General features: G+C 44.4%; 1 protein-coding gene across 4 annotated transcripts in view; it reads left to right on the plus strand.

The window, feature by feature from the left end:
* KHDRBS3 (KH RNA binding domain containing, signal transduction associated 3) overlaps positions 1-14,458 on the plus strand; it is a 171,779-nt gene that overhangs the window by 65,449 nt on the left and 91,872 nt on the right. For all 4 annotated transcript variants that reach the window (XR_004346512.1, XM_032610280.1, XM_032610283.1 and 1 more), the window contains 2 exons: positions 7,606-7,722; positions 14,045-14,191. Coding sequence is in view for 3 of the 4 variants with exons in the window: in XM_032610280.1 (XP_032466171.1) it covers positions 7,606-7,722; positions 14,045-14,191 (264 nt within the window). In the remaining variant the exon portion in view is untranslated. The remainder of the gene's footprint in view (positions 1-7,605; positions 7,723-14,044; positions 14,192-14,458) is intronic.

The raw sequence follows: 14,458 nt of genomic DNA on the forward strand, positions 1-14,458 counted from the left end.
GTGCCAAAGAGTGTTTTCACTTTATGTCACTGCTGATACAGCCGTGGCCTTTTTAAAATAAAGCAACGATAGGCAGAAGACTAGGTTCCTGGACCCAGAATTTATTAACCTGTTCTTTTGCTTTTGTTGATCCAGTACAAGTTTTCTTTTTCTGAGTATTACTGTGTGTATTAAGACTGACGACCGGGGTTAAGATGTGAAGATTCCACAGTTGAGTAAAACACATTTCCTCTTCCAAGGAGTACAACCTGAAAGGAAATGTTTTAAACCGTAGTTTGGTAAGTGGAAGAAAAGAAGGCAGGAGGAGAGGGAGTGTGGGGGACTAAGAGGGTCGAGGTGCCTGGAGGAGCTGCCCAGGCCTGCCAGACTCTGCTGAGCCCGGGAAAGGCTGGCTGTGTTGCGTTTGTCCTTTACAAAGAAAAACTGAAAGCCCCTTAGACCCCAGATTAAGTCCAAGCCCTTAGCCTGGATGGATGACTCTGCCCCTTACTTCCCCACCCTGGCTGCTCTGCTCCATCACGCTGGCCGTCTTCTTATTTCAGAGAAGGTCCGTAGTGCCTGAGGGCTTTTGCACTTGCTACTCACAGTGCAGGAAAGTCTCTGTTTCCAGATCCTTGCATAGGGTGCAGCTGAGCTGACCATCACAGGCCAGCCTGGTCTGACGTTGCCCAGCCCTCCATGACTACCCACGCTCTCAGTAGTTGGCTTCTGCCCACCTCCATAGACGCTTAGCAGTAATTAACAGACGCTGTGTCTGCGCTTCTGTTTTTCTTGTTTGTCATCCGGCTCTTCTGTGAGCATATGGGGCTCAGTACGGACGCGGCCATTGCTTGTTTCGGTTCTTCACCCAGCACCTAGAACATGTCTGCATTTCACCAGTGTTGTAGCGAGAATAACACTTCCTGAGGGCTGGACACTGATGTCAGTACCTGTGTTGTTGATTTTGTCAATATTTTAAGAAACAAAGCAAAGTGGGTTTTGTTGCCCTTCCTCCTGCAGATTAGGAGGAGAGGTAGGGGGTGCGGCTCTGAGCAGATTTCAGTAGAGGCTGTTTTCCTCTCCCCCACTAGCCAGGGCAGGTGGTCTCAGGATTCTTCCCTGATCTTGCCTGTGAGCACTTGGGGGTTGGGGGTGGTGGTGGTGGTGAGTTCCTGCAGGAAAAACCTTTGAGAAGGTATCAAGTTTCTTAATTCTGGGCTTTTGGTCTTCTCTGCTCTCATGCTCGTCCCCCGTCCAAAGAGACAGGTGCTTGAGTCTTACCTCTCCCCGCAGGTGTCTGTACTCTCTCCAGCTGTGTGGTTAGTGTTTGCCTTGGCACTTCAGCATTAGTTTGTATTCTGTTCCGTTTTCTTCCTGTTTTAAGGGTGAGACTGACGTTCTTTACAAGCTCTACATCTGAGCTGAAATGGGTAGTTCTTGGAACACGGTAATTTTGAGAAGCTGCAATGAGTCCAGAATGGCTAAAGTCAAAAGCAGGAGAGTGGTGAGGCCGGGGAGGTGAGCAAGGGCGGTGCTGGAGAGGGCCTTGCACGGCAGTTCCAGGGCATGAGGACTCCTCGAAGGGGAGTCGGACAGTCCTGTTTGCAACAGAGATGTAACAAGGTCCCCTTTGGGTTAAGACCTCTCTGCTGATCCAGGGAGATAGAAGTGGATGCAGAGATGGAATTCTGCAGTGGGCAAGGTGAGGGGTGGTGATGGCGGGACTAGTGGTTGTGGTGAGGCTACAGGAAAGTGGGCAGGTTTAAGAGAGCTCTAGGAGGTAACATTGTTACGATACAATTCACTGATTCACTGGACATTGACTGAATGCCCTCGCCGCACAGGTGTTGGATCAGTGACTGCAAAAGGCCTCGTCACTGCCCTTATGGAATGAGTGTCAGGTTTCTGGCTTGAGCTGCTGCTTGGACGGTAGTGCCATTTGCTGGGAAGAATAACGTATCTGCTGCTGCTACGTTGGCAGAGATTACAAGTTCAGTTTTAGTGTTGAGCAAGAGGTCGATAAAGCATCCCTTTGTTGGACTAATCAACTTTTTGGTGAGCACCCAATTAAGGGAAACGCTTTAATGGAGACAGTGACGTGTCCTTGATTGAGGCTTAGTTGTTTATGAAATGACAGCTTAACTTTAATTGTCCCCGTGGAACAGTGTCATGTCACAAATGTAGTTTAGATCAATTAAAGCGAGTTCTTCCTTGATCTTTACTGGGGAAGAACATCATTATTGGATCTTATCCGTTATGTGGTAAAGCTCAAATATAATGTATGTTGGTTTACCATCTTCATAATCATTTGAAAAGTTTCCTATTTACAGTTGTAACATTTGTAATACGATAGTATATTTGTCATATAATAATTGGCACCTGGAGAAAAATCACTGGTCTTGGAAATAACACTTTTACCTTTGATTCAAATCTGCGCACAAATGAAATCATTAGTAAGAATGAAGGCTGAAATGTATTAGGTTCTTACTGTCTGTCTTGCCAATGCACTCATCAAATAGAAAACAAATCCTGGCTTAAGGAAGGACAGACTTTGTATTTGGAAGGGTTTCTGGAAGATCAGGGAAAGGGGCTGCTGTTGCTATAGGGAGAACTCTGAGCCTGAGGCCTGTCGGTGTCTCAGAGGTCAGACCACGGAGAGAGAGTGGGCGAGGCCGGGAAGGTGCAGGGACGTGGGTGGAGGACAGGACGGGGGGCAGGAAGGGACAGGCGGCAGAGAGCGTCTCGCCCAAGGCTGGTCCCTGGGAGCAGAGGGCCTGTCGCAGAGGCCTGTGCCAGCCCAGGTTGCCTGTGTGAGGAAAGGACAGAAGCTTAACTGGAGTTTGATCACGTCAGGTTAAGGGACGTTCTCTGACTGATCAGTGGACAAAAAGAACAGCTAATCTTTTATGGCGCAGAGAAAGGAGGGTCTGTGTCCGGCCTAGAGAAGCAAGGGGGTCGCCCGCGTCTGGGGAAGAGTAGTTCTCTGCGGTGAGCCGTTCGCAGGAGTGCAGAGGGTGTGTGGGCTCAGGTGACTTTCAGCAGGTCCCAGCCCTCAGCGCTGGAGGTGCTACCTCTTCGTCTTCATGATGCCCCTTCAGCTTAATGACCCCTGTGAACCTCAGCCATGGTAGACTCGGTGGGGCCGAGGACACTGCTGGGGTCACACCACGGGCGAGAGGGAGCCCTCGACGCGCCTCAGAGGTCGGGAGCAGGTGGCCGGACCCTCGGTGGGTCGTAGAACTCGGCAGGTCGGAGGGCTGTGCTGCTCAGCTGCTCATTTAAAGTCTGAACCGTGCTCAGCCCGTAGGCCCTGTCGCAGGTACAGGCCGTGGTGGGCTTCAGGGGTGCGTGTGTGTGGGGGGTATCTTCTAGAACCCCTGGAGGAATTGAACTTGTGATCTGAGGGAGACAGCAGCAAGGGCTCCGAGCCGAAGAAGCAGAGTAAGCAACAGGTCTGTAGCTCCTCCTTTCAGCCAGCAGGGCTTCTGAACAGGCACGACTGACGTTTTACACAGGCCCCTTCCTCGCTGTGAAGGGCGGCCCCATCCACGCTGACGTGTGACTGCTAGGCCTTTGACCACTAACGCAGTGGTGGCCCACAGTCATTGTCACCAGGTACTCTGGCCATCTCCAAACGCCTGCCGGGGAGGCGACGCAGCCTGGGTGGAGACCCCCGTCAGGCAACCAAGCCCATCGCCGTTGTGTGGCTCAGCTGTGCAGACGGTCAGCATCCACATGCCTGGTCCTACCTCACACCCCGACTCCCAGACAGAGCTCAGCCCCTCGACCCACCTGGGTGGCCTGGGTGCGGCGGCCGTGTTGTTCCAGGTGGTGGCTTCTCGGCAGCCTTGTACACGTACAAGGTGGGCATTGTTCACCCCAATTTATGTATGTTCACGATAGTTAAATTCATCCATTCGTTACTTGCTGATTTGTCAGCACAGAGAGTGCACGGCCTGTCGACTGCTCTACTAGGTGATTTTTGTGCATTTCCGTATTAATTCATCAGGCGCCCGCAGTACGCGGTTGACCCCTGTGTTGTGGATGAGGCGTCTGCAGTTCACGGGGGCAGCTTGACCAGCGCGATGCAGCTGATGCGCCGTGTGTGGTGACAAAGGAGAGCAGAAGTGCTTCCGATGGTCACAATGCGCGTGTGTGTACTTTTTGTGAGCAAAAGACTCATAGAAGTTAAATGGAGAAAGAAAACTGCAGATAAAATGCTCTTCCTTTGTATATGGAATCTCGTGGTCTTATGTTTTATCAAGTGACTTTGAGTAAATCATGTCATTCTGTGGACTTCAGTTTCCTCAGTATGAAATTAGAGGTTTGGACTGGATGTTTTCTAAGGTCTCTTAATTTTTATTAATTGGGAGATATTTAACTGTTACAGACGTGATATAAATATGGTTGTTTGAATACAAATTAATTTTTATGCTATCCTTGACACCCGCTAAAATGAATATAAATGAATTAAAAAGGCACTGGTCTATGAAGATAAGAATGGGAGTGTGAGACAACAATGGACAAACGATGTTAGTAAAATTCTGCTGCACTGTGTTTACGATAGCCAGGATGTGGAAGCAACCTGAGTGTCCACTGACAGATGGATGGATAAAGGAGATGGGGCACATACATACAGTGGAATATTAGCCACAAAAAGAAACGAAATCGAGCTATTTGTAGTGAGGTGGATGGACCTAGAGTCTGTCATACAGAGTGATGTAAGTCAGAAAGAGAGAGACAAATACCGTATGCTAACACGTATATATGGAATCTAAAAAACAAACAGAAAAGGTTCTGAAGAACCTAGGGGCAGGACAGGAATAGAGATGCAGATGTAGAGAACGGACTTGAGGACACAGGGAGGGGGAAGGGTAAGCTGGGACAAAGTGAGAGAGTGACATGGACATATATACACTACCAAATGTAAAATAGATAGCTAGTGGGAAGCAGCCGCATAGCCCAGGGAGATCAGCTCGGTGCTTTGTGTCCACCTAGAGGGGTGGGATAGGGAGGGTGGGAGGGAGACGCAAGAGGGAGGAGATATGGGAACATATGTATATGTATAACTGATTCACTTTGTTATAAAGCAGAAACTAACACACCATTGTAAAGCAATTATACTGCAATAAAGGTGTTTAAAAAAAGAAAAAAAAAATTTGGTGGCTGCAAAATACATGGATAAATGGTAATGACTTTCTCTGGTAAAGGCCAGAGAAAGCAGAATCCTGAGCTTGCAGGGCAAGAGAAAGCCAACCAGAAACATGCCTGTTAGTGTGGGAAAACCTCGGGAAGACTCGGGAATTGTAGATACCAGTTAGCTGCACGTGAATTTATGGGGTGGAACCGACAAGAGGGAACTTGGTGGAAAGTGTGCATGGAAGTAGTTAGACCCCTGGATCCTCTCTCCAGCTGAGAAAACCAGGCGTTTGCCCTTCTTAACCTAGCAACAGACGAGAGATTTCCTGAAGAGCTTGAATAAGAGAAACTTTAGGTTCTAAGACCCAGGTGGATACAGCTGAGGGCTGCAGTGAGATGCCACACTGAAAATGTGGGAATTATTTCCTTTAAATAGAGGTGTGTGTGCTTCATAATGGGATTCTTCGTATTCTGGCAGCCAGGCTTATGTACCTCCTCCTAGGAAGTTGGGGAATTCCTATTCAGGGAAATGCCTAGCACAAGGAAAAAGAAATACAGATATTGATATTTGAGTAGCTTTGGGTGAAAAAAGTGGGCTGCTGTGTCGCAGTGAATTGTTATGTCCAGTTGTCAGATTGCATGTATGAAAGCAGAACATCCAGGTAGCCTGTTTGAGCCTCAATTAAAAATTTTTAGAAACAAATAGCAGAGGATTACCAGTCATGTGAGGAAAGGCCATAGTGTAGCAAGAAACAGATTCTGAGAACGTGGAGGGTAAGGGGAATCTGTGGAAAGTAGCAGGCTCTGTGAGCTCCACGGCGTCGGGGAGGGGACAGCTACCGCCTTTGACGCCTCAGGAGGATAAGAATTTGTATTACTTCCATGAAATGTCTCCAAAGTGCCATAAGGAAGGGACAGATATAAGAAAATGCTGTTAGTAGTGAAACATGTGGTAGCAGAAATGAGAGAATCAGTAGATATGTAGGAAACGTAATTAAATCTCCCAGAAAGTAAGACAGAGGGAGGTGAAGGAGGGAGGAAAAATCAGAGAAACTTAGAGATCCAACTCAGGAGGCTCAATATCCGATAGTAGGATTTCCAGAAAGATAAAGCAGAGAAAACAGGGAACAAGAATGAGGGAGGGTGGGTTGAGACATTGATTCCCCGCCCCACCCCCCGCACCTTGTAGTAGTATTTGATATTGTAAACTCTGTAGACCTCACTTCTATATTTTTAAAAGTAATTTACTTAAATTTAAATTTTAAAAAGCAAAAAAAAGATGACATGTAAAGGTTAAAAATAGACAATTTAGTTTTGTTGAAGACCAATAATAATGGAAAGTGGGCAAGGAAAAAATACCATTTTGACTTTTTAAAAGTACATATTTCAGGAAAATTACTTTAATTACCATAGTTAGAGACACGAGGAACGATTTTGTCTTAAAAACAGCAACGGCACAGCAGTGGCATGGCTCATGGAAGGTGGCTGATATCACAGCAGCAACTACGTGAGTTTGTGATCAAGAATCCTGCCAAAGAGAACAGTTTCTCTCGTGGTAAATAGGGCTGACTTTCTATTTGGAAGCAAGAAGAATTCATAATTATTGTAAGGCTTTTAGAAGTTGTGTGAAATTCCTATCAATAATTATTTCATTCAGTTGTATGTATTCATTCTCTTTTAATGTGCTAAGCATTGTTTAAATGATTTGTTTATGTTGACCCATTTAATCCTCAAAATACCCTGCAAGGGGAGGTCCTATTGCCGTTCATCATTCCCACTTTACAGATGAGGAAACCAAGGCCTAGTGACCCCGAGCCCAGGGTCACTCAGCAGGAAAATGGAAAAGCCAGGTTTTACAACCATGGCAGTCTATCCTCAGAGTCTGTAGCACCCTTAATTAATTCACTGCTACTCTGCATGCTGAAAGAGCCCTCCGCATCTCGGCTAAATAGATAGATAGGTGGGTTTTGTCATAAAGCTTTGGTCAGCCACTGAAGGCGTAGCACTCATCTAGGCCAGTGCACTCAGTGGTTGATTAACCGAGGCTTAAGTGCTGACCAGGTAGAAGAACCCAGACACTCCATGGTGACCAGTTTAGTGCACATTACAGGACACTTGGTGTCGTTTTTCCTCACCAACAGTCTAATTCCAGCACTGTTCGTGGTTGATACTGAATGCGTGCTGAAATTGTCAGGATGGCGACTAAGGAATTCTGGGAATTAACTTCATTTATTGATACAATTTGTAAAATACAGCCATCACTGAAGTGATTTGGTAGAAAGAAATACATCCTTTGTTTGTTTGTTTTAGCCCTGTTTTATGTGGTTTGTGGGAAACATTATAGGGTGATGCATGTAGCAGTAACTTCAATACTTGTCGTTAGTCAATGATGTTTAGCATACTGACTGCAGTGTTTCCTAAAACTCAAGAAATAAATTATTTTCCTCAGATATGAATGTTACAAATTTGTTCTTTTGTTTCTCCTAGTTCAACTTTGTGGGAAAACTTTTGGGGCCACGTGGCAATTCTCTGAAGCGCTTGCAAGAAGAAACCTTGACAAAAATGTCCATCCTTGGAAAAGGCTCCATGAGAGACAAGGCAAAGGTAATACTTATTATAAACAGTGGCTACTTTTTTAGTCAAGTTACATAATGTACTTTTAGATCATCCGTACATGTTATATAAAAGCTAACTAGGACCTCAAATGAAATTATGTGGAAATGCTATATAGAGTGATATATTTGTGGTACTATTTAGAAAATTCGGTCACTCTGGCCAGTTTCAGAATATGTAGTATCTTAAACCAAATCTGTAACTATTATTTTTATTTATAGAGTGAAATTGTAGCACCTGTGCTTTTGATTCTAGAAGCAATACCTTCTAGAAAGTACAGTGGTATTGAAATTATCATGAAGAGAAATGAAAGTTATCTATAGTCTCACCATTACTATTTGCATTTTAGATGAGTTCTTTCGGGTCTTTTTTTCTATGCCTGTGTTTCATATTGTTGACTTTGTAAAGTATATGCTTTTATTTGCCCTTTTTGCCTTTCTTTTGATATCCTATGCATTTTACCAAGTTAAAATTGATTGTAAATGTTTTAATAATTGCTTCCAATTCTAACACATAGTTGTTCTTCGTGCATGTATTCACATAACTGCCTCCTCTTCTAAATAAGCTACAATTACTGAGTTATTTTTATCGATCACTTGATTAAATATACCAATTCTGAAAGAAATTTTCACATTTCATAATGTGCTGTCGCTTATGTTGTTCTATTATTACTTTGTTGTTCTCTCATTATTAAAAAGATTTACGTTACAGAGAACAAAATCCACGTTGAGTGATCACTTTCCATGAAATAATTGTCAGACAAAAGTTATTTAGACAAAATCCAGCCTCCTCACAAAAAGTCCATTTAACAGTAGCTTTTATAATTAAAAAAAAAGCCACCATTTGTTTATTGAGCAGCCACTGTGAGTCACGTACTCTGTGAGACATTTTACATGCATTACTCCATGTTATCCTTGGAAAAATGGTGACAGATACATAATATTTTCCTTATTTTATGTAAGAAAAGTGAGATTCAGAGAAACTAAATATATTATTGGGTTAATCAGGGAAGTTCATTATATTATTTGATTAAAACATGGCTATATGTCAGACTCATATGGGATGTTGTTTAAAAATACAGAGACCCGGACTTCCCTGGTGGTCCAGTGGTTAAGATTCTGCGCTTCCACTGCAGGGGGCATGGGTTCGATCCCTGGTCAGGGAACTAAGATCCCGCATGCTGCCCAGTGTGGCCAAAAAATATATATATATATATGTATGTATGTATGTATGTATGTATGTATGTATGTATGTATGTATGTGTGTGTGTGTGTGTGTGTGTGTAGAGAGAGAGAGTGAGTGAGTGAGTCCCATGCACCAACCTGTTTAGGGTGAAACCTCAAAATGAATTTCCAGTAGGTGTTTAAGAGTCTAATGCATGGCCAGGTTAGGTTGACTGCTCACTAAACACCACTGTCTCAAATGATGTTACTCTGATTCCCTGACTCATCTCTTCTGGCACTAGGAGCAAGTGGAACTGTATATTGGTCAGTTGGTCAGAAATTATGTGTATCTTGTTGGAAAGTATCCCATCCTTGCTGATATCTTAATTAAGTTTTCAGGAAGGCCATCTGGTAATGAGGTCCATGATATGACCAGTGAAGCCCATAGACTTTGTGCTGCTCTTGTTTGTTATTAAGGGAGTTCCTTGGTGAGAAGCAACATTTTGTGCTCTGGCGGCAGTGATCAGGGCCCCCAAGGATCCTTTTACAGGTAGAAGGGAAGCAGGGAAGGCAAGTCTTTAACCAGATTATATGTCCAAAAATAGCAGGTGCCTGGCTGTGCGTTTAACGAAAGGGATCCTAAATAGCATAGCAGGGCTGGGTGGTCCTCCCAGACCATATTGCCATTTTAAGGGCTGGTGGTGGTTCTCTGCTGCTGGCGTATTAGACAGTCAGCAGTGGCAGTAGCCTGGAATCCTTTTTGAGGGGAATCCGTGTTGTGGAGTAATGCATAACCGCTCTCCCTGTGAGGGTGGGATGAACTGGGAGATTGGGATTGACGTATACCCTCTACTACATATAAAATAGATAACTAATGAGAACCTACTGTAGAGCACAGGGAACTCTACTCAGTGCTCTGTGGTGACCTAAATGGGAAGGAAACCTAAAAAAGAGAGGATGTATGTATACGTATAACTGATTCACTTTGCCGCACAGCAGAAACTAACACAACATTGTGAAGCAAGTGTACCCCAATAAAAATTAAAACAAACAAACAGAAACAAGACCTCTTTCCCTGTCACCATAGGTACTTTGTTCCTGAGTCCTTTGAGTAGCATTGAGGTGGCTGGGGAATGAGGTGCTTCGACATCTGCTACAGTGGGTCCCCTTGGCTGCCTGGTCACTGAGTGCATACTCTGCCTCACATGGGGCTCCCTGTTCTTACACACTTGGGCCTCTTCCCAGACCACTTATCACCCCTTCACTCATCCTCTCATTTCTTTGTCCTTGACCACATGGGTCAGCAAGTCAACAGGGGGATTCTGCAAGTGGCTGATCATTTACGTTCCATCAAGACACCTAGAAACTGAGGAAGTAGCGTAGTCCATTGGGCCCACGGTCAACGGCCTAGGAGCAGAAGCCCTTCACCTCTCGGCCCCTAAACCCCACTTCCATCGGCGGCCTTCAGTGGGGCAGCATTTGCTCAGAGCCTAGTCTGTGAATCCTCAAACTGCATGAGTGTTTCTTCATCTCAGTGTGCAGTCATTCTAGTAAAAGGTCCCAGATCCTCACTGGGAAGACTGGGAGGAAGCGTCCAGTGCATACACACCAGGGGACGTTACAGTTACTATACTCACGCAGCCTTCTCCTCTAGATTTAGCTTAGCTCTTTTGTTCTCTGCGTCTCTGGGGCAAGCAGGGATCTGATCTTAGGCCAGGAGGTGATAAAGGGTAGCAGTAGTAAAGCATGAGAATTGTCATCTCCTTTCAAGGAACTACCTTGGCTGTTCGAGACAGGCTTCTGCCAGCGTGGAAGGCTCAGTGGGACTTTAGCGTTCGTATACTCAGAGTTATTTGAATCTTTCCAAATGTTGCTAGTCCAGCTCTCAGATTTTCACTGTCCTCCGGACACCGTCCTAAGTCTCCCATAGCGATGACCAGGCAGCGTGCTGGTCGTTAGCACACGCCTGAACTCTGCCTGGTCTGTTGACCCCATCAGCCTGTGGCCATAATAAGCAGTAGAATCTTCCGGGATGCTTCTGGCTCTGTGGGTCTTGGACTGATAATGCCGCGTGCGGAGTCTGTCGTGTCCTTCTTTAAGTTCTTCAGTACAGTAGGAACAGCCCCTTTCACCCCACCCGGCCCACCGTGTCTCCTTCTCGCCTGTCATGCTGTGCCAGGTGGTCCATCAGTTACACCTTCAAAAGCATTTCACTGACAGTAACCATAGGTGATAATTTAAGTAGACAGGTGTCCCATCTGCTGTATCGTAATCAGATCCTCACTGCCTGAACTCTTGAATACTGATTTCAGTTGATCCTTTTTACTAATTTTTAGTCTGCAGAAAGTTCTCAGTTAACAGTGTTTGTTTCTAAAGAGATTTCCATTCCTTAGTATTAAAATCTCATCCTTTTAGATTTTCAGAGTGTTCACCATTTAAATTCTAATGTGAACATAATCCATTTTCTTCTTGTATTTGCTGCATTGATGATATTATAGGAGTCATTACTGACAGGTACCAGGTGCTTACGTAGCATAATCACTATAATGCAGCGGTCTGTGGAGCCTTCAGTTTGTGCCAGACACGCTAGACATTTTGCCCACCTCATCTACACTATAGAATAATAGAATAATTAATACCGTTGTTATGTAATAGTTGTCATTACTATATCATTTGAGGGCTTATTACGTGGTAGGCATAATTCTAAAGACTTCCTGTGTCTTTCGAATTACTCCAATTCCTTTATTACTAATAACTCCTAATGACTGTTATAATCACTCCTTTATTTACTACAACAACCCTTTGAGCAGTAGGTACTACACTATTATTATCCATTTTAAAATCACCTCTTCAAGATGGGGATAAAGTAACGTCACCAGTCATTGGATTTGGGGTTTGAAAGCAGTACTTCAAACATAGTCTGTGTTCTTCCCCAAACACTGCATTGCCTCTCATCATTAACCCAAGAAGTAACCCATTCATAACTGCTCAGTCTATGGAGCTGCGTGACAGCTGTGGTTATGGTAAGAAGGCCTTCCTGTTCCAGCTTAGGTTTGTAATAGCAATGAGAATGTTTGCCTATGAATCAACAATTACAATCTCTCATTAAAAGCATTAGTTTGGTGCCATATTAGAAAAAGATAAGAAGTGTTCATTTCAGTAGTTCATGCTTTCAAAGATGAACTACTGTGCATAGAATCCAGTTTCTAAAACTTCAGCTGTGAAAGGCAGAGTCAGAGCAAATGATTGAAAATGTTCCGATTAGAACAAGAACTAGTCCACCGTTGGCATGAAAGAATAGTCCTTTTCTTTTTTTTTTTTTTAAATTTATTTCTTTTTGGCTGCGTTGGGTCTTCGTTGCTGCGCGTGGGCTTTCTCTAGCTGTGGCGAGCGGGGTCTACTCTTGTTGCGGTGCGCGGGCTTCTCATTGCGGTGGCTTCTCTTACTGCGGAGCACGGGCTCTAGGCATGCAGGCTTCAGTAGTTGTGGCTTGCGGACTCTAGAGTGCCGGCTCAGTAGTTGTGGCGCATGGGCTTAGTTGCTCCACGGCATGTGGGATCTTCCCGGACCAGGGCTCCAACCCGTGTCCCCTGCCTGCATTGGCAGGCGGATTCTTAACCACTGCGCCACCAGGGAAGTCCCAATAGTCCTTTTCATACTTGACAAATTTTGAAGGAAATGCGTAGGATATTGTGGTAGCTTATGTTTGCTTTCCCTTCAAAAATATTTTTCTTCTTTTCTTTCAGTTTCTGGCCCACTTTCCATAAATATGAAGGAAACTAGCATTTACTGAGTGCCTGCCACGTAGAAGGCAGTGTCCTGGGCACTATATATACTGTCTCCTGGGCCAGGCCTTTACACAAGCTGCCTTTGTAGTCTTCTCAGTGGACCTACATTAATATACATGTGTTAACCCCAAACTGATTTTGCAGACTAAGTGTTGGATTACATATAACCTGTTCAAACTCACACACACACCTGGTGACCACCATGGCTAAAATTCAGGTTTATCTAACTCTAAATCCCCTGCCCTGTTCATGCTCTTTATTTTGATATGTCTTTTCTTTGTAAAAATTCAGATTAGTTAAGTGACAAAAGTTGAAGCCTTAAGGGGTGAAGTCAAGGGCCTGTGTGCCTCCTCATCCTCTTGGCTAATTTTGGAATCAACAGGTGCTGTTGCCAGGAATTCCTGGGTTCTCTCTCTTACGGGGTGGGTTTTTTGGAGAGGCTAGGAAGGTTTCCTGCTGTTTAGAAATCACTCTAAGTGTAGGTTCCTACTAATCTTAATGTCTGTGTCTGATTTTAATGTTGAGAACAAAGACTGTTAAAAGAACCCGATTCTGCAATTGCTACTCTAACAAAGGCTTGTTAGAAAAAGATAATGGAGCAAAGTTAGTGGTCCCTTAATGACCTGGGGTTTTTTCCCCCCCTGAATTTCATTATATCCACCAAAATTTTTTAAATGTTTCTCATAATCATATAAAATCCTATAACAAAATCTTTCATTTATTTTATTCATTGTTTTATTCTCAGATAGAGCATAGTGCCTGGCATGTAGAAATGGTTTTTTGTATGAATGAGCAAATGAACATAGAAATGAATAAATAATATTTACCTATTCATTCAGAAATATTTGTTGAGCATCTACTACCTACCAAGCACTTTTCTAGACAAGGAGCATGCAGCCCCAAACAAGACAATCATGGGTTCTGCTCCATGGTGATCACCTTAAGTGAGAAAAATTAGAAAATAGACGAGCAAAAAGTAAGGCATTTTAGATAGTGGTAAATGCTTTGTGACAGCTCAGGGGCCCACAGGGTAGCCAGTGCAGAAGTGAGCTTGGTTGCTTGGCCAGTCTGAGGAATACGAAGCGTGCAGAGCGCGTGGCCTTGGGGAGATGGCCGGAGGACTCCTGGGCCGGAGGCAGGACTTGAGACCCCTCCCACAGCAGCAGGAAGCCTTTGGGGTCTCCATAAAGGCCTGGGGACAGCAAGATCAGATTTACGTTTTAAACTTTCTCCCTTTAGGTGGTGTTTGCTGTTGGGTGAACCTCTTGTGATAACCACATGCCAGATAAGCTCGGGTAGTTTTCCTTTTCTTTTTCTCTTCTTACAGTGACACCCTTTTAAACATGATTTTTCTTTTTTCAGGAAGAAGAGTTGAGGAAAAGTGGAGAAGCGAAGTACTTCCACCTCAATGATGATCTCCATGTTCTGATTGAAGTGTTTGCCCCGCCAGCAGAAGCCTATGCCCGCATGGGACATGCTCTGGAGGAAATCAAAAAGTTCCTCATTCCGGTCAGTACAGTTTTTCTTGATAGTTAATTTGTACTTTAAAGTCCTCCCTTTGTTTTAATCCTTGGCAGTTCTTATCAGTAATTGTTATTTGCATAGCGCTTTGCCTGTTACAGTGTCCCTGTGAATTACTTGGCATCATTCCCTCTTTACCTGTGAGGCCAGGGATTTGTAAAGAGATTGGGTAATACTGCAAGAAAGTTGAAGAGCACAGTCACTGGTGTGCCTTTGGGGTCTCAGGCCCTGAGCCTTGCTGTGACACTCAGTCAC

This window comes from Phocoena sinus, chromosome 17 (assembly GCF_008692025.1).
Source record: "Phocoena sinus isolate mPhoSin1 chromosome 17, mPhoSin1.pri, whole genome shotgun sequence".
In the NCBI taxonomy this organism is placed as follows: Eukaryota; Metazoa; Chordata; class Mammalia; order Artiodactyla; family Phocoenidae; genus Phocoena; species Phocoena sinus.